This window comes from Oryctolagus cuniculus, chromosome 18 (genome assembly GCF_964237555.1).
Source record: "Oryctolagus cuniculus chromosome 18, mOryCun1.1, whole genome shotgun sequence".
In the NCBI taxonomy this organism is placed as follows: Eukaryota; Metazoa; Chordata; class Mammalia; order Lagomorpha; family Leporidae; genus Oryctolagus; species Oryctolagus cuniculus.
Window position 1 is genome coordinate 68,672,428 of NC_091449.1, and position 18,049 is coordinate 68,690,476.

Sequence of the window (18,049 nt, forward strand, 5' to 3'; positions counted from 1 at the left end):
CCCGGCTCCGCCCCAGCCCCCGTGCGCGGTGCCTCGCTTTCCCTGCCTGCGGGCTGCCCGCCGCCCACCCTGGTGTCTGGGGCTTGCCTGGGGCAGGAGTGGGTGGCTTCTGTCCAGCCCTGGGCCCTGGGCCGGGCAGCCGCGGTGGAGCAGGTGTGACCCCCGGGTCTCCCCTCCCACGAGAGCAGACAGAGCCCCGGCCGGGCCGGCCTGCGCGTGCGGTGGGACCGCGGTCACTGTGTGCAGGGGAGGGGAGGGCGGTGACCTGGGCTCGGCCGGCCTGGCGGAGGGCGCGCTGCTCTCCCGGAGCAGGGGACCGGGCCGTGCTCGGGAGGGCCTTGGCGGCCCCTCAGCCCGGCTGGGACCTCTGTGGCAGCCCCTTCGGGGCTGGGGCGACCCCTGCGTTCCGGAGCAGCCCTGGGGGACCGCTAAGGGGGGACGCTCCTGCTCGCGGCCCGCGGGGCGGGGCGGGGCGGGGCGGGGCCTCGCCGCGGCTTCCTCCTCGGCGCCTTTCCCGTCTTGCCCAACCCGGGACTTCTGCGTTTGCCTCAGCGCCCTCGGGGACGCGCCCCACCCCGCGCCCTTCCGGCCTCCGCGGACGGAGCTGGGGGCTGCGGGGAGGCTCCGGGCCACCCTGGGGTGGCGACATCGCGGGCAGCCCCACGAGGCCGCCGCCCCTTGCGAAGGGGCTGGGGCTGGGGGTGCGCGGGGCGGGGCGCTGTGTAGCTGCCGCGTGTGGGGGCGCAGGGCAGCCCCGCGGAGGGGCCCAAGTGCCCGGGCCCTGCGCCGCGCCGAGGCCGGGGAAGCTCCTGGCTTCGGATCGGATCAGCTCCGCTCCGCCCTTGCGGCCGGTGGGGCGTGAACTCCCGGATGGAAGATCTGTCTCTACCATAAATAAAATAATTAAAAAAAAAAAAAAGCCCCTCCCTGACAGGGGCCTGACCCGGGGAACCCCCTGGGAGACCCCGTGCCCCACTCAGAATGGTGGAGCAGGGAGCCCCTGTGCAGGGCGGGTGTGCCCCGTCCCCTCCACGGGCTGGGTGCGTGGGAAGCCAGTACGCTCTGCCCTGCCAGGCCCCCAACCATCTGCGGTGGGAGGGTGGGCTCTGGGGGGCATGCAGGGGTCAAGGGGCAGGGGCGGGGCTTCTTTCCGAGGAGGAACAGGGACCCTGTCTCAAGACAGCCATGCTGCCTGGGCCTGGCACCCCGTCCTGGGCCCCAGCCGCTCTGCCGGGGCTGCTGCCAGCCTGTCTCTCCCTCCTTTTTCGTTCACTCATTTTGAGAGAGAGATTCCCCCGGGCACGCGTTCACTGCCCAAGAGGCTGCGACGGCACCATCCGGGTCTCCCACGTGGGTGCAGGGGCCCAAGCACCTGGGCCATCAGCCGGCAGCAGAGGAGCCGGGACTCCGACCCACGCTGTGTGTGATACGGGCTGGGCTCCACACTGCCGCCTCCCCCATCGTCCCCTCCTGCGTTGGCAGAGCCGGGCCTGGGAGGCAGCATCGCTCTGGTGGGGGGCACAGTGGGCCCCACGACAGCCCCCGCCCCAGGGAGCCCACACTGCCTGGGGGGGGACGAAGGCCTGGAAGCCGCCTGCAGGGAGGCGGGGAGCCGGGCCCTTAGAGGGTGCAGGTGCGGCCCACGCCCCGGGTCCCGGCGGCAGGTCTTTCAGTGGGAGGAGCTTGAGCAGAGTTGATCCTTGTAGGACCCAGGAGGGGACAGAGGCCACGAGGAGCCCTGTGCATGGGGTGGGAGGCCGGGGCCCCGGGCCTGGGGGAGCCCCCTGCACCCCGACCCACCCAGCCTCAGGACCACGTGCCAGCCAACTCGTGGCGCTTCCAGCCACCCGTTGGCTGTACTGTATTAGGACAGCCCAGGAAAGAACACAGGGGGTGAGCTCCCCGTGGCAGGAAGTATGCAAGCAGGGGCGTCGTGGAGAGGAGCCGCGCTAGGACTCACTCCAGCGAGTACAGGCCCTGGGACAGCATCCATCCCTTGTACCACTGAGGCTCAGGTGGCCTCCAGCCGGTCCCACCGCTGTGTTCTGGTGCCTGCTCCAGCGCCGGGAGCGGAGGGCCGCAGCTCAGAGGGGCACCGACAGGGTGAACACTCCAGCACCTGCAGGCAGGTGTGGAGCGGCCTGGGCAGGTCCCCTGAGGCTCCCAGCTCCCTGCTGCTCAGCCAGGGCACCCAGCACCCTGAGGGCCGGCAGCCCCTCCTCCCTTCCAGACTGGAGTTCACTCAGAGGCAGAGCTGGAGCAGGCAGTGTGGCCTGGGGTGCCTGGGCCTTGGTACCCCCCACCCCCGCTTGTGATGCAGCAGGGGCAGCTCAGGTCCTTGGGTCCCTGCCGCCCAGCGTGGGAGACCGGGTGAGCCCCAGCCGCAGGCGGTGGATGGAGGCCGCCTCTCCCAGGTCCGACCTGTGTTTTAAAGGCACTTCTGGCAGGGGACGCGGGTCCCCCCAGTGTGCCAATGTCTGCCCCCCCCCAAACGCTGTAGCTTGAACTCCTGTTAGAATAAACCCACAGGTGCCGGCGCCGTGGCGCAGCGGGTAGACATCCCATGTGGGCGCCAGTTCGAGTCCCGGCTGCTCCACTTCCAGTCCAGCTCCCTGCTGTGGCCTGGGAAAGCAGTGGAAGGTGGCCCAAGTCCTTGGGCCCCTGCACCCACGTGGGAGACCTGGAAGAACTCCTGGCTCCTGGCTTCCACCTGGCCCAGCCCTGCCCATTGCAACCATTTGGGGAGTGAACCAGCGAATGGAAGATTTCTCTGTCTCTGTAAATCTGCCTCTCAAATAAAATAATCTTAAAAAAAAAAAAAAGTTCTGACAAGTTTCACAGAAAAGCATCCCCAACCGTATTAAAATAAATAAATAAATAAAACCGCGAGGCCTGGCCCCAGCGCCCCCCCCAGGCAGCGGCCCCGATCTCCCCACGTGCACCCCCACTCAGGCGCTCAGGTCCGGGAGCAGCAGCTGCAGGGGTGACCGGGCCGGGCCGGCCAGGTGCTGGGTGGGGGTGCACAGCGCGGGAGGCGGAAGCACTCGTGGCCGGGCACTTCCCAAGGAGCAAACTGTTGGATTTTCCCCAGGTGTGGCCCCAGGTATAAAGAGCCGGCCCAGCCAAGTCGGCCGCCAGGTGCACGCCGGGACTGTTGCCAGGGGTGAGGCTGCTCCGGCCTGGCCGACACCGCTGCCGCTGCTACCGAGATGGTGAGCCCAGCGCCCCGCCCCTCCGCACGTGGCTGCGGCCTGGCCAGGAAGGGCTGCGGTCGCGGGCCCAGTGTGAGGATGAAGCCCCCACACCGAGAGAGAAGGGGAGCCAGCTCCCCCAGGCCTCAGAGCCCCTAAGCTCAGTCCCCGTCTCTGCAGACACCTGTACCCCATCTTCCTGCAGGCTCGGGGGGAAGCGAGGCCCCCCCCGACTGCCTGTGCTGTCCCCCAGATTCTCCCTGGAATCCTGCTTCTGACCTGGCTGCCCACCAGCCTGGCCCACCCCGGACCCCCACTCTGGAGAGGTGCCCACACCCACAGCTGGGGGGCCCCTCGCTGCTACTCGGCCGAAGAACTGGGCTCTAGCCAGGCCCCGCCACACCTGCTGGCCCGAGGTGCCCGGTGGGAGCAGGCCTTGCCTGTAGCCCTGGTGTCCAGCCTGGAGGCGGCAGACCAGCGGAGGCGGCACAAGGGGCTCCCGGCTGGGCCCCAGTGCCCAGTGCTGCGGCCGGAGGAGGTGCTGGAGGCAGAGACCCACCAGCGCTCCATCTCGCCCTGGACGTACCGGTGAGGGCTGCAGGGTCTGTGCTGGCCGCGCCGGGCTGGGCGGTCCCGTCCCCGCTCCCCCGTCTGGGCACTGGGTCCCTGTAGCAGGTTCCCACCTGGTCGCCGACAGACTCTCCCTCAACCCTCTGTCCACTGCCGGCCGCCAGCTGGGCTGTCCTTGCTGCTGTCCCCCCTTGAGCCCCTGCAAGGCCACACCCAGTCCCCTCCTACACCTGTCCTCGGCTCTCCCCCAGGCCCCTCGTGAGCGCGCAGCGGTGGGGGGAGGGGGCGGGCTGCCTCGGCGCTGAGCTGGGCTGGGCTGGGGCCTCACTGCCGTCCTCCCCACAGCGTGGACACGGACGAGAACCGCTACCCCCAGAAGCTGGCGTTCGCCGAGTGCCTGTGCCGGGGCTGCATCAGCACCAGGACGGGCCGCGAGACGGCCGCGCTCAGCTCGGTGCAGCTGCACCAGAGCCTCCTGGTGCTGCGCCGCCGGGCCTGCTCCCGCGCCGGCTCGGGGCCGCCCACGCCCGGGGCCTTCGCCTTCCACGCCGAGTTCATCCGCGTGCCGGTCGGCTGCACCTGCGTCCTGCCGCGGTCGGCCCGCTGACGGGGCGTGGGCGGCTCCCTCCTGTTTGTGTGTATTTATTGGTTATTTATGTCCCCCTGCCCCTGAGGACGAGCGCGCGGCCGCTTCCTCGTTTACTGTTCTGCGCACACGTGCGTGTTAGTAAACGGATCAGCACCCAGGAGAGGAAGTTCCGCGGCTCGTACGTCCTCGTGCGCCCGCGCCGCCGACCCCGCGCGCAGCGGGTCCCCAGGAGCGCCCTGGGACAGTCTGCGCATGAGCGGCAGCTGCGGGGGGGGGGGGGGGGGGACGGGGGCACAGGTCAGCCCCTGACCACCCCGCTGCCGGTGGTCGGGGCTTGCTCCTCGGCCTGCTGGGCCCGCGTCCACCAGGGTGCCAGTCCAGGGCCGGCGTCTCCACTGGCCTCCTCGTGCTGTCCACCCCAGACCCGGGCCACCAGGACCACCTGCTTGCACTCCCCCCCGCCCCCCCGCTGCCGCCGTTTTCCTGTCGGGCCTCGCTGGTACAAAGGGGGCCTGGCTCGGCCCCAGCCCCTCACCCTGACCGCCGTCTCCCTGCCGGGCGGTTGTCTACACCTCCCGTGGCCGGCCAGCCATCCTCACCCCCTGCTGTGTGCGAGTGCCTGTTGGACACCAGGGCTCACCCCCAGGAGCCCAGACAAGAAACCTCAGGCGGCGTGTGTCGAGAGCCGGGGAGGACTTTTCAACACGCACCTGCCGCGTTCCTAAGTGCCGGCACTACCGGGCGCCGGGAACAAAACCAACCCTGCCTTCCTCCCCACTGGCCCGTGACTGGCCGTCAGTCCGTCCACGGCGAGGAAGGGGCACCGAACCTGCCCGCAGGGCAAGGGAGGCCTGGCCAGGAGGTCTGAGCCGAGAAGACCAGAGAAGGGGAGGGCAGAGCGACTTGCGGAGGCCCCGAGATGGCAGGGGCCCGGCGTGTCCGAGGGCCAGACCGAGGTCAGTGTGTCGGGGAGCCGGGGGGGGGGGGGAGGTGACAGTGGGGTCAGAGTGGTGGGCGGGGCTGCAGGGGGCCCAGCTTGTGGGGTGAGTCCTGGGGCGTGGTCTGCAGGGGCGGGGCAGAGCCAGGTGGGCCGGGCGGGCGCAGGTGCGGCGGATTCTGATTTACGCTGGGGACAGGGCTGAGGCTGGGCGTGCATGGAGACCCAGGACGTGGCTGACCGGAGGGCGGGCATTGCTCTCGAGGGGCTGGATGTCGGCTGCGGGAGGCCAGCGAGGAGGGAACCCACCGAGGTCCTTGGCTGATGCATGGCTGGCGAGGGGCAGATGGGGGTGCCGGCCCCGTCGACCCCCAGAACCCAAACGCAGTGGAGGGGGCCCCAGGCTCACAGGACTGTGCTTCTGAGTAGAAACACGCGTGTGTAGAAACACGGGTGTGGAATGTGGGTCCACCTTTCCTGGGGTGCACGGTATGTGGTGTGGCTCCCCCAGGGGTCCGGCGGACCCTGCACAGGCCAGCCCCGCCCCAGGAAGCACGTACACTCACGCACGCGTGTGATGTCCACTGTGTTTACTGCAGGTGGCCGTGGCCGCTTCAGGGAGCAGGGGCGGTCAGAGGTGGCAGTCACACGACCTCGTCCGTCACGGGGATGGGGTTGACCCGAGGGCCTCCTGGGGGACCCCCGGCCGGGGTCGCGTCCTCCTCCCCCGGCTTCTTGCGGGCCTCCACGGGGGGCCGGGGCGGTGGGTTGCTGGGCGGTTGCTTAATGGTACCTCCGACCTGCGGCCGCTCCTTGGGCCGGGGCTCGATGGGCGTCCACTGCTCGCCTCGGACGGCAGCCTGGGGGCAGAGCAGGGCTGTCTGGGCCAGCCAGAGCCCCCGACCCAGCGCCTGGCCCGGCCATGGCCTAGAGCCACTTCTGCACGCCAGGGGGGCCCAGGGAGGGGGACAGGCTGGGGACTTCTGGGTTTCTGGAAGAATCCCTGGGAGCCACTGCCAGGCACAGACTGCAAGACCCCAGGGGCTGCCGGGCCTCCTCTAGGGGGCCCCTGCCACCCATGGGGGGACCAGAACGGAGCTCCTGGCCCAGGCCAGCGTCCACCTGGCCGAGCCTGGCTGCTGTGGACATCCAGGGAGTGAACCAGCGGATGGAAGATGCCTCTCCCCTCCCCCCCCTCCTAGCAGCTGACAGAGCCCCTGGGCGCCCCGACGATGCCCCATGTGGGCAGAGAGGGTTTGGATGAAAGGACCCTGGCGGTCCGAGCTGGACCCAGGCTGCGTCCTCGGCTGACCGTGTGTCCCCATGTCCCCGCTCTGAGCGCCTGTGTCTGTACGGTGGGGGCTGTGGTGTGGGTGGAGCAAGCCAGATGGCCCCACCCACATCAGATGCGCACAAAACAGCAGGTGGGGCCCGGGCCTGCCTTGAGCCCCTGGCCAAGGCTGGGGCTGGGGGGGGGGGGGGGGGGCGGAGCCAGCGGCCGGGCACTCACCAGCAGGTAGATGATGCTTGCAATGACCAGGCAGACGGTCCCCAGGATGGTAGCAAGGAGGAAGCCTGCAGGCACCGACAACCTGGGGGGAGGGGCTTGGGCAGTCTGGGGTCTGCAGCCCTGGGCCTGGGGCCAACGCCACACAGTCTCAGGACAAGACGCAGGCAGAAGCGCCGTCCCCCGAGTGCCAAGGCCGGGCTCTGCCCACGTGTGGCTTGAGTTTGACCACCGCCGCGGGCTGTGAGTTAAACCCTCACAGCCCTGGGCCACTTGCTCTGGGACACAGTGGCCACGCTGGTCACGCAGGGGCAGTCCCCCCTCACTCCCGCCCCGCCACGCATCAACCCCGTGTGAGGACACGGTCCAGGCAGCCAGGGGAGCCCAGTGCACCCCAGAACCCCACGTTGTTAGGGAGCAGACGCGGGAGCTAAGCTCGGCCAGAGCCGGACCGGGTTCCGTCCCGGAAGAGGGGGCGGCCCCGCCCCCGCCCCCACCGCGGCCCCGCCCCCGCCCCCGCCCCCGCCCCCACCGCGGCCGAGCCTGTAACTCACGCCAGGTGCAGCGCGGCGCGGAAGTAGTAGCTCCTGCTGAGCGGCCCCAGGAGCTTCAGCACGGCCGTCAGGTAGCGCTGTCCACTGCGGGTGGACACCGGCTCAGGACGCGCCCCGCCCCCGCAGGGGAGCCGCCCCCGCCCCGCCCCGCCCACTCACCATCGCTCCAGGGTGGAGCCCTTGGCCCTGCTGCCCCGCGGGTACTCCAGCAGGCAGACCAGCACCCCCGCCGCGCTGGGTCACCGTTAAGGAGCTGCGGGTGCCAGGCAGGAGGCGGGCGTGGCCTCTGACCCCTGCCCCGCCCCCCACCGCGCGGTCCGCACAAGGATACATGGCGTAGGTCCCGAAGTACCACTGGGTGAAGCGCCCTGCCGTGGCCACGATGCCTCCCGCGACGAGGACTGCGGGATTGGGGGGGAGGGTTAGGAGGCTCCCACCGCGGCCCGTCGCGCCCCTGCCCTCCTGCACCCGCGGTGGGCGCCTCCCTGGAGCCCAGGCCGCAGGCCCCGGGTGGACCCCGGCCCTGCTCTGCCTGGCTCGCTGCCCTGGGCTTAGAGGTCGCGCGGATCCCGGATGCCCTCCGGGTTTCCGCTTTGTCCCATGCTGGTGGTCCCTGCCCTGGATCCTGGGTGGGGGTCAGCTGCTCCAACCCCTCGCTCGCTCCCGGCTCGGGTGGCTCTGCGGGGTCTCCTGGGAGCAGCACACGTGTGCACGCCTCCCGCCGGGACTCACGGCACAGATGCGTGGAGCTGAGGTGCACGTGACACGGCATCCGTGGTGGCTCCTGTGAGGGCACTGAGGCCGCGCGGCCGTCACCGCCCCCTCCCAGAACTCCCAGAACTCCCGCAGGCATCCGTGAACATGAGCACGACCCGTGAATGTCAGCGTGACCACGGCACACGTGTGTGCACCCCGTGTCGGCACTCGGCGGCCCCGCTTCTGATCCAGCCTCCTGCTCACGGCCTGGGAAAGCCGGCCCGGGGCTCGGCCCCTGTGCCCACGGGGAGACCGGATGGAGGCTGGGTTCTTCAGCCTGGCCCAGCCCTGGCTGCTCAGGCTGCGGGGCAGTGAGCTGGGGATGGGAGAGCTCTCTGTCACTCTGCCTTTGAAATAATTTTTAAGATTTATTTATCTGAAAGGCAGGGACAGAGCGAGCTGCCATCGCCCGTTCACTCCCCACATGGCTGCCAGCGGCCGGAGCTGCGCTGATCCAGAACCAGCAGCTTGATCCGAGTCTCCCACATGGGTGCAGGGGCCCAAGCACTTGGTCCGTCCTCCGCTGCCTTCCCAGGAGTAGCAGGGAGCTGGATCAGAAGTGGGGCAGCCGAGTCTCGAACCAGCGCCCACATGGGAGCAGGAGCTGCAGGCTGGGGCTTCCCCCGCTGAGCCACAGCGCCGGTGCCTAAATTTCTTTTTAAAGTCACCCTGTCCTCTCAGTGCTCTGGGGCCCTGGACCATGTCTGCTCCTCTGGCTGCGTGGAGCCGGGGTGCCCCTCGCCCCGGCAGCTCGTTCTGGCACCCTCGATGCTCCGTGTCCATCTCCACATCTGGACGCCGCTGGCACGGGGCTGGCGCAGCCGGGCGGAGGCGGCGAGTGGCACGTTCGTGCTCGGTGACCTCATTCTCTGACAGCGTCGGCGTCCTGGCCCTGTCCTCGCTCCGTGTGGCCATTCCTGGTTCTGCTTTGGTGCTGTCCTCATCAGACAGAAGCCGGCGCTCGGCACCTGGAGCTCCCCGCAGCCCCGGCCAGAGCGGCAGTGCCCGCTGTGCGCACGCGATCGGCCCCTGGCGCTCACTGCTGGCTCCGTCCCGCGAGTGTCCTTCCCGCTGTCCAGGCAGCTGGGGCCCAGTGGGGTCTCCCACGTTGAGACCGGTGCTGCGAGCAGCGTGCCTGCCCCTGGGCTCACCTGGCCGACCCTCTAGGGGCCAGAGTGTCCGTTGCCCCGCTGCCTGCCCACCCGTCAGGCGACACGACCCCGCGATGTCACAGCCCCTCCGGAGCCGACCTCGGTGTCCACCTCCACCACCCCGCCCCCAGCCAACAGCCTCTTCCTCCCCACAACCCCCGCTTCCCTGGGGTCCCCTTCCGCCTGGCTGGGGCGTGGCCTCCTGTGCGGGCAGTGGGTGTGGTGGCCACGTGGCCCGTGGGTCCTGCACTCGGGAGCGGCCTTGGCTGTGTGTGGGCGCCTGCTGCGGTGCTGGGAAGCTCACTGGCCACCGAGTGTTCCGGATGTGCTGCCGTGGCCTGCGGCCCGCGTGTCCACGCGGAGGACGCCGGCTCATCCTTGTCACCCTCGGCCGTGTGCCTGGAGCTGTCGCCACGCGTGTGGCGGTGCCTGCGCTGTGCCCGCGTCCACGCTGTGAGGCTCCCAGCTCAGCTCATCCACTGCGTTTTCCTCGCTTTGTTGCTTTTGGTTTTGAAAAATTTATTTTCATTTTATTTGGAAGAAAGAGGTCTTCTGTCTGCTGGTTCACTCCCCAGATGCCCGCCATGGCCAGGGCTGGGCCAGATCAAGCCAGGAGCTTCTTGCGGGTCTCCCACACGGGTGCAGGGGCCGGGCCTCTGGGGCCGCCTTCGGCTGCTTTCCAGGCCACAGCAGGGAGCTGGGTGGGAAGTGGAGCGGCCGGGCTACCCGCCAAGGGCTCTCCTTCACTGCACCTGTGGCCAGGCAGACCCCCCACCCCCACGTCCCTCCGCTCTGGAGGTGTCTTAAACACGCTCCGCCCCTGCACACGCGTGCGGCCCTGTGCATGGCGTGGGCCGGCTGTGCCCTGCCGAGTCCTCTGTGAGGCCTGTCGGGGCGGTGCTCACCGGTCCTCAGGCCCACACGTGGCGTGGCCGAGGGCTGGGGTCTGTGCTGGCCGGAGACCCCCGAGCTGCCCTCCTGGTCTGACTCCAGCATCCTGCCCGAAGCCCGGCCTCGGCTGAGGCCCTGGACGCCCGCTGCCTAAGCGCCCGTCCCCGAGGGCAGCCCCAGGCCCGGGCTGCGTTCTCCCCCCAGGTCTCCCCGCTTTTGTTGGTGCAGACTTCCTGAGCCGGGTCCGAGCTCGGCTACATATTAACTTTCTTGGTGCGCATTGGAGCGTGTGCTGGGGAGGAGGGCAGCTTCCCCATGCGGTCACCCAGTCGCCCGGTGTGGCTGACTCATCTCCAGGGCGGAACGTCCCCTTTCGGGGCCTCCTGTCTATCCGCCACGGGGCAGAGCCGCTGGCTGCACCTGCAGCCCTGAGCTAACCCAGTTCCAGCAGTGACCGGAGGCACCGCCGTGGGCTGGCGGGGGCTCGTGGTCTCGCGTGGGGAGACTAAAGCCAGCGCCGAGGCTGTGGGCTGGCGCAGAGTGGGGCACAGGGGACAGCAGTGGGGCCTGGGAGCAGGGGACGTGGGCAGAGGAAGCGGTTTCCTGGCGGGGTCCCCGTGCCGCTGGTGAGGAGGGAGGCAGGGGCTGGCGCGGCCAGAGCTGCTCCGTCCCTGGTGGTCGTCCCCGTGCGGGCTGCCGACGGCCCGGACAGCCCCAGGAGGAGCAGGGCAGGAGGCCTGGGAGACGTGCCGGCAGGTGTCCCGCTGACCCCTCGTGACCTCTCTGGCCTGGATGGGAGTGGGCGCCTGTGGTCGCTGCTCCTCTAACAGGCATCGGAACCAAGCCCCCCCCCCCCCGCTGTCTGCCTCCTGGGGGCGTCCTGGGAGGGAACAGGGGGTCTGGCACAGAGCAGGGGCAGTGGGTGAGGGTCCCGTGGGGCCTCCCTACACTGACCTGCCATGTTCTCAGCCATGGGGATTAACAGGAGGCCGTGGGCGCCTGCCCCACAGCCTGTTCAGGGTGTGGCCCTCCAAGCTCACTGTCCCCAGTGCACAGGGCATGGCCCTGAGCTGGGACCCTTCCCACCCCCCCACATGCTCCCTCCCGAGGGTCAGGTCGGGTCGCAGCTGAGCTGGGCGGTTCCTGGGGGCTGGGCCTGCACGGGTTGGGAGCTCTCCCAGTACCCGGCCCCAGGCCCCTGGTAAAGCAAACCGGGCAGCACGGCGCTCTGGGCGGGTCACCGTCGCCTAGCCCTAACCCCGCTGACCCTGCCGGGCACCCGGTGCAGGGGTCGTGCCGCTGGGGACCCCTGCCCGGCTCCGCCTCGGGACCCTCCCCCGTGACCCCGCATCGTCGTCCCTGGGAGTTTCCCAGCCAGGCGGGGCGGCGGCTCCCGGAACCACCGGGCGCAGCAACACTTCCGCAGGCAGCTTCCTCCTCCGCGGGGCGGGGGCGGGGGCGCCGTGCTCCCCCTGCTCCCGGGCCGCAGCGACCCCCGCCCCACCCCACGATCTCCGCCCGCCCACACCATCAGGATCTCGGCCCGGGCCCAGCGGCCGGGCTCGCACTCACTCAGGCCGGACGCCAGCGCCTGCTCGTTAGCCCACATGGCCCACTCGATCTGCCCCATGGCGGTCGCCAAGGCTCACTGAGGCCCGCGCCGCCGCCGCCGCCGCCCGCCGCCGCCGGGTCGGCCCCGCCCCGCCCTCCGCCCCGCCCCCGCCCCGCCCCCCGGGCCGACCTCCCGGGCCGCAGCTGGGCCGCCTGCGGACGGCTCCCTGCCCCAGGCCCCCCCCCAGCTGTGCCCCTGCCCCCAGCTCCTCTGCCCATCCCGCGTGTGGCCCGGGGCTCCCAGGGAGCCGGCCTGTGCCGCCCCAGGACAGGGCAGCGCCCCCACACGGCGGGGACCAGGGGTCCCAGCACCGCTTCCTCCCCGCCCTGGGCTGCCGGGCTCCCTCCCTGGGGAGGCGGATGTGCCCCTGGCCCTGGACACGCCCAGCAGCAGGGGCCACAGCCCTGGGTGAGGCGGGCGGCCGAGCAGGTAGACCCCGCCCTGACGGACACCACCCCACCCCCGCCCTGAGCACTGGGCGGGACCCTCATCGCCCTCCAAGCCGAGGGCTGTCCACGGGGCAGGCCTGCTGGGGCTGTCGGGAAGGCGTGCGGGGCAGGCGGTCAGCGATGCTGGCTTTATTCCGGGGCGGTCACCACAGCTCCACCTGACACACGCCCCGCCCGCAGCCCCGCCGGCTGGCGAAGGGCCAGTCCACCTGCACCGGGCCAGCGTCCAGGGCCGGGCTGCAGGCCCAGCACGAGCGGTGCTGCGGCTTGAGGGGCAGCCCCGGCCCCTCCGCCCAGACGCCACGCAGCTGCAGGGGGCCGCTGACGCGCCCGTCACGCTAGGGGGGTCCGGTCACGCAGCGGGCCTCGGCAGGCCGTCGGAGCCCAGGAGGTGCGCGTCGGGGTCCCGCAGGACCTGAGGCCCCGGCCCCACCTGAGGGAGGGAGGGAGGGCGGAGGTCGGAGGCCGCAGGCAGGGGACCAGGTGCAGGCCCCACCTCCCGAGTCGACCAGGAGCCGAGCCCCCGCTGCCCGCTGCCCGCTGCCCGCTGCCGGGCGCCTGGCTCGGGTCAGCACTGCGCACGGGTCTCGCAGCCCTGAGCAGGGGGCGTGGCACTGGCCAGTCTGGGCAGGCTCGGGGTGGACCCCGCCGCAGCCCCGCCCACTCAGTCCCACCCCCACCCAATGACGTCACGCAGAGGGCCGGGCCTCACCTGGGTGGAGATGATGTACTTGATGCCACCGGGCGTGGGCTCCAGGGCCAGCGCCGCCTTGAGGTCGTCTGGGAGAAGTGCAGGCGCCACCTGCAGGCCCTTCACGAACCTGGGAGACAAGGCGGGCACACGCGTGTGCGGCCACACGGCAGCGCAGGAACATACGCGTGTGCAGGTCTACACAGGGCAGCGCAGGAACACACGCGTGTGCAGCCACACACACAGGCAGCATCCATTCAGGCAAGTCCTTGGAGGCACAGCGGCCGGGATGGGGATGGGAGCCCCACGGCCCCTCCGTGGCTGACACGGTCAGCCCTCGGCCCACTCTACCAAGACACAAGGCAGAGCTCGCCAGGGCCTGGCCAGGGTCCCCTAGGGGAGGGTCTCAGAAACCAGGAGGCTCTGGCTCGCTCCTGGCCCCTCGGGGCAGCACGGGTGAGCAGGTGCGAGTGGGCGGAGCTTCCACGGGGGGTGTCTGGTGCGGCCCGCGGCTGTCCCGGCCGGCCGGGCCGGGTGGCGTTCTCGGCCCCCACACACCTGGGCCTTCCCCAGCCCCCGGCGTGCGCTCACACACAGCACAGGTGGTGGTCCCAGCGCCAGGGCTCTGCCACGCCCTCCGATTGATTGCTGGCGCGTGTCCTAACACGAGGAAGCACGGGGTCGGGCACATGGGGCCGGGGCGGCGGGGGCCTAGGGCGGGGCCGCACGGGCCCTGTCCCCCAGTAGCATGGGGATGAGGCTGGGGCGGTGGGGACTGCATGGACCCTGTTCCCCACAGCATGGGGCTGGAGCCGCACGGACCCCGTCCCCGATGGGATGGGGCTGGAGCCACACGGACCCCGTCCCCGATGGCATGGGGCTGTGGCCGCGGGGGCGCAGGATGGGGGCCGCACGGACCCGTCCCCGATGGCATGGGGCTGTGGCCGCGGGGGCCCAGGATGGGGGCCGCACGGACCCTGTCCCCCACAGGATGGGACTGGGGTCCACTCACTTGTCGCCATTTGACTCGGGGGGGAAGCTGTGCCTCACGGCAGCCACAAACTCGGCCACGGTGTCCTCCAGTGTGAAGACCACGGCGTTGGGGCCAGCATCAAACGTGTACGCCACCTGCGAGCCACGGGGTCACCGGGTTACTCACACGGCCCCGCAGGGCTCAGCCTGCTCTCCCTGAGGAGGGCCTCTGGTGGGCCCGAAGGGTCGCCGCAGCCACGCCCCCCGCACCTGGGTCCGCCGCGGCCACGCCCCCCCGCACCTGGGTCTGCCGCAGCCACGCCCCCCGCACCTGGGTCTGCCGCGGCCACGCCCCTCCGACACCTGGGTCTGCCGCGGCCACGCCCCTCCCGGCACCTGGGTCTGCCGCGGCCACGCCCCCCCACACCTGGGTCTGCCGCGGCCACGCCCCTCCCGGCACCAGGGTCTGCCGCGGCCACGCCCCCCGCACCTGGGTCTGCCCGGCCACGCCCCCCGCACCTGGGTCTGCCGCGGTCATGCCCCCCGCACCTGGGTCTGCCGCGGCCACGCCCCCCGCACCTGGGTCTGCCGCGGCCACGCCCCTCCCGGCACCAGGGTCTCCCGCAGCCACGCCCCTCCGACACCTGGATCTGCCCGGCCACGCCCCTCCCGGCACCTGGGTCTGCCCGGCCACGCCCCCCGCACCTGGGTCTGCCACGGCCATGCCCCCCCCACCTGGGTCTGCCCGGCCACGCCCCCCGCACCTGGGTCTGCCATGGCCATGCCCCCCCCCACCTGGGTCTGCCCGGCCACGCCCCTCCGACACCTGGGTCTGCCGCGGCCACGCCCCTCCCGGCACCAGGGTCTGCCGCAGCCACGCCCCTCCGACACCTGGGTCTGCCGCGGCCACGCCCCTCCGACACCAGGGTCTGCCGCGGCCACACCCCTCCCGGCACCTGGGTCTGCCGCGGCTACGCCCCCCCGCACCTGGGTCTGCCCGGCCACGCCCCCCGCACCTGGGTCTGCCGCGGCCACGCCCACTGCCCCCCCCACCTTGGTCTGCCCGTGGTGGGCGTTGAAGCGGTGCACCAGGTGGATGATGCGCCTGGAGGTGTCGTTGAGGTAGAAGACGGGCGGGAAGGTGTCCAGGCAGGTGGCGTGAAACTGGTTGCTGTCCCTCATGGTCAGCTGGCCGAAGCCCTGGAAGTCCCGCTCCTGGATGCACCGGGTCATCTCCCGCATGCGCGCCGGCACCACCGCCTCGGCCCGGAACTGCAGGGCACGGCCGCTGTCAGCCTGAGGCTGGGGCCAGCCCCGCCCCCACTCAGCCCCGCCCACTCAGCCCCTCACAACCCTGCCCCCCCCCCCGCCGCAGCCCCGCCCCACAGCCCCCTCACAACCCCAGATCCGCCCCCACGAAGCCCCACCCACTCAGCCCCTCACAACCCCAGCCCCGCCCCCGCTCAGCCCTGCCCCCCGCAGCCCCGCCCTCACAACCCCAGCCCCGCCCCCTCACAACCCCGGCCCCGCCCCCACAACCCCAGCCCCGCCCCCTCACAACCCCGGCCCCGCCCCCGCAGCCCCGCCCCGCCCGCCTGCCTTGAGCAGGGCGCTGGTCTCCACGCTGGTCTGCATGCCCACCGTGCTGCCCGTCAGCTTCCTCTCCGCGTTCACCTGCACCAGAGCGGCAGGTGCTGGGCCCCACGACGCAGCCCCCAGCCCTCCCCGCGGGGGTCATGGGACAGGGACGAGGGTCTGGGATGGCTCAGCGGGGGCCACGGGGGGGCGGGGGGGGCTCAGCAGCCTGGCTGCCGGTCCTGCTGCCCAGTAGCCTCCGCACCCACTCACCACCAGGATGAGGACGCGGAGTTCCGGCCAGTGCGACTCGGGTGCCACGGGCCGGGCCACACTGTCCGTGCCGTCAGCCTGCACCCCCATCTGCCACTCCACGAAGCCCCCATGCAGGCTCCGGCAGGCGCTGCCCGAGCCCCTGCGGGCCACCTCCGAGAGGTCGCTGTCCACCCTGTAGACCCGGGCCAGGGTGTAGGCTGCAGAGACAGGAGACGGGCAGGGGACTGAGGCAGGCCCAGGGTGCAGGGGCCAGGAAGGCAGCCAGGCTGGGCTCCCCCACCCCGGGGCTCTGAGATGGCCCCCACGGGCAGCATGGCTGGCCTCCCGTCCACACCCTGGGCACGTCACAGCCCGCAGGCCCACACGCTCACTGACCAAGAGGAACCCACCCCCTGGCACCTGAACAGCCAGCGGCCAGCGACCTGGGGGACCTGGGTGGGGGAGCAGGGCCACGCCGGGGCACGGGGCACGGGGCTCAGGGCTAGGACATGGCCCAAGAGGGCGTGAACCCGCCGGGCTGTGGGGAGCCGAGACTGAGATGGACAGGGGTGGACTCCGGGCGACGCTGGGCCTGAGGCCAGCTCCCTGAGCCACGAAGCGGTGTGTGGCGGCCCCCAGATGGCCCGCGTTGGGGCCGGGACGACACAGCGGGGGCCGGCGCTGGGCTCCCTGTGTGCCAATCGGCGAGGCCCTGCCCAGGAGCCCGCTCCCGGCACAGCACCCACCTAGGCAGGCGTAGCCGGCGGCGGAGGAGGCCAGGCCCGCGGCGGTGGGGAAGTTGTTCACCGAGGCGATGTGCACCTTCCAGCTGGGGCTCGGGGCCGGCACGTCTCCATCCTGTGCGCTCCTCCGCTCCCGGGCCAGGCGGCGGACTGCGGGCGAGAGGCGGGACTGGGTCAGGTGTGTGCGGGCCCGCACCTGCCACGGCTGACCGTTCCCAGAAAGCCCCGGAGCCCAGCCCCGAACCAGCGATAGGGGACGTGTCTTGGGCACTGGGGTACGGTCCCCGGGGGTCCCCGACTCACTCTCCCGCAGGCAGGTCTGGGGGCACCGTCCCCGGGGGTCCCCGACTCACTCTCCCACAGGCAGGTCTGGGGGCACCGTCCCCGGGGGTCCCCAACTCTCCCGCAGGCAGGTCTGGGGGCACCGTCCCCGGGGGTCCCCGACTCACTCTCCCGCAGGCAGGCCTGCAGGCGCGGCTGCCCCACGTCCTCCTCCCGGCCGTTCAGCCAGATGCGGTCCTCGGTGAAGTCCGGGCTGACGGCGGCGGTGGTGGTGGTTCTTAGCTGGAAGACGGCACAGGGCCACCTCAGGGCCACGCACCCTTGGCGCCGCTGGGGCTCGGGAGTAGGGCGGGCGGCGCGGGGCAGAGCTGCGGGCGGGGCCGTGTGCGCTGGCACTGGCTGGGGCTTGCCCCCCCCCCCCCCCGGCCTGGGGCCGGCAGACCCACCTGCTCCTGGTGCAGGGTGACGCTCAGGGACGAGTTGATGGGCAGCACCAGCTCCTCATCCCGCTTGCCCCCTGGAACAGACGCCGAGGGCCGGCCAGTGGGCGTCCCGGCCCCCTCCTCGGGCTGGGCCACTGCCCGCGGGGAGCTCTCCCGGCGAGGCCTGGGGCGGGCGGGGGGCTCCGACGGCCGGCAGGGGCAGGCAGCCCGGCCGGGGAGAGCTTCCCTTCACGGCCCCCGCCCCCGCCCCGTCCCCGCGCCGCCCGCCTCGCTCCCGCCCGCACTGCCTGCTGCGGGGCCCCGGCGCCCGCACGGGTCCCGGGCCGGCGCGGTCCACACGCCAAGCACGCGACGCCGCCCGCCGCCCCCAGGCACCTGTCCACTGGGACCCACGCAGGGGTCGCGCTGCCCGGGCAGGGGGCGGACCCCGCGCCGCGCGGGAGCGGCCTGGAAGCGGACTCGCGAAGCCCCGGGCCGCCGCCCACCCGCGGGGACACGCACGAGAGGGCTCGGGGCACGAGCCGCCGACGGGAGCGGGTCGCAGCGAGGGTCCCAGCGCCCCGCAGCAGAAGGAAACCCTGCACGGACGCCCGCTCCCGGCACCGCGCGCCACTCACAGTACTTGATGACCGCGATGTTGACCGGAGCGGTACAAGTGACGGCCGCCAGCGGCCTCCCCGAAGCCATGGCCACGCAGCCCAGCGCCCCCAGACCCACGCCGGCCGGCTGTGGCAGATCCACGCCCCAGGGGGCTCGGCCGCCTCACGCGCTGCTATGCGATTGGCCCGCGCAGGCCCGCTGTCGGCGCGGGGCCCAATCAGCGACGGGCAGGGCCACGCTTCAACTCTCAACCAATGGGCGGGATCGGACGATGGGCCGTC

The 18,049-nt window shown here is 71.9% G+C and overlaps 3 protein-coding genes across 4 annotated transcripts; 1 reads left to right on the forward strand and 2 right to left on the reverse strand.

Annotated features, from left to right (window-relative positions):
- Positions 1-3,098: 3,098 nt before the first annotated feature.
- Positions 3,099-4,508, forward strand: IL17C (interleukin 17C). Its single transcript, XM_051840230.2, has 3 exons — positions 3,099-3,212; positions 3,445-3,779; positions 4,107-4,508. Exons 1-3 carry the CDS (start codon positions 3,210-3,212, stop codon positions 4,366-4,368), a joined length of 600 nt encoding a protein of 199 aa, XP_051696190.2. The 5' UTR covers positions 3,099-3,209; the 3' UTR covers positions 4,369-4,508.
- Positions 4,509-5,862: 1,354 nt separating this feature from the next.
- On the reverse strand, positions 5,863-11,842 carry CYBA (cytochrome b-245 alpha chain). 2 transcript variants are annotated; one of them, XM_051840225.2, is made up of 6 exons: positions 11,719-11,842; positions 7,680-7,749; positions 7,508-7,582; positions 7,349-7,432; positions 6,798-6,923; positions 5,863-6,147 (listed from the first exon to the last, which is right to left on the reverse strand). In XM_051840225.2, the coding sequence occupies exons 1-6, from the start codon at positions 11,774-11,776 to the stop codon at positions 5,949-5,951; spliced, it is 612 nt and encodes a 203-aa protein (XP_051696185.2). In that variant the 5' UTR covers positions 11,777-11,842; the 3' UTR covers positions 5,863-5,948.
- Positions 11,843-12,320: 478 nt separating this feature from the next.
- MVD (mevalonate diphosphate decarboxylase) lies at positions 12,321-17,992 on the reverse strand. The gene is made up of 10 exons (XM_051840232.2): positions 17,786-17,992; positions 17,172-17,242; positions 16,893-17,007; positions 16,447-16,593; positions 15,719-15,918; positions 15,470-15,544; positions 14,924-15,142; positions 13,911-14,026; positions 12,920-13,028; positions 12,321-12,640 (listed from the first exon to the last, which is right to left on the reverse strand). Exons 1-10 carry the CDS (start codon positions 17,853-17,855, stop codon positions 12,560-12,562), a joined length of 1,203 nt encoding a protein of 400 aa, XP_051696192.2. The 5' UTR covers positions 17,856-17,992; the 3' UTR covers positions 12,321-12,559.
- Positions 17,993-18,049: the final 57 nt, after the last annotated feature.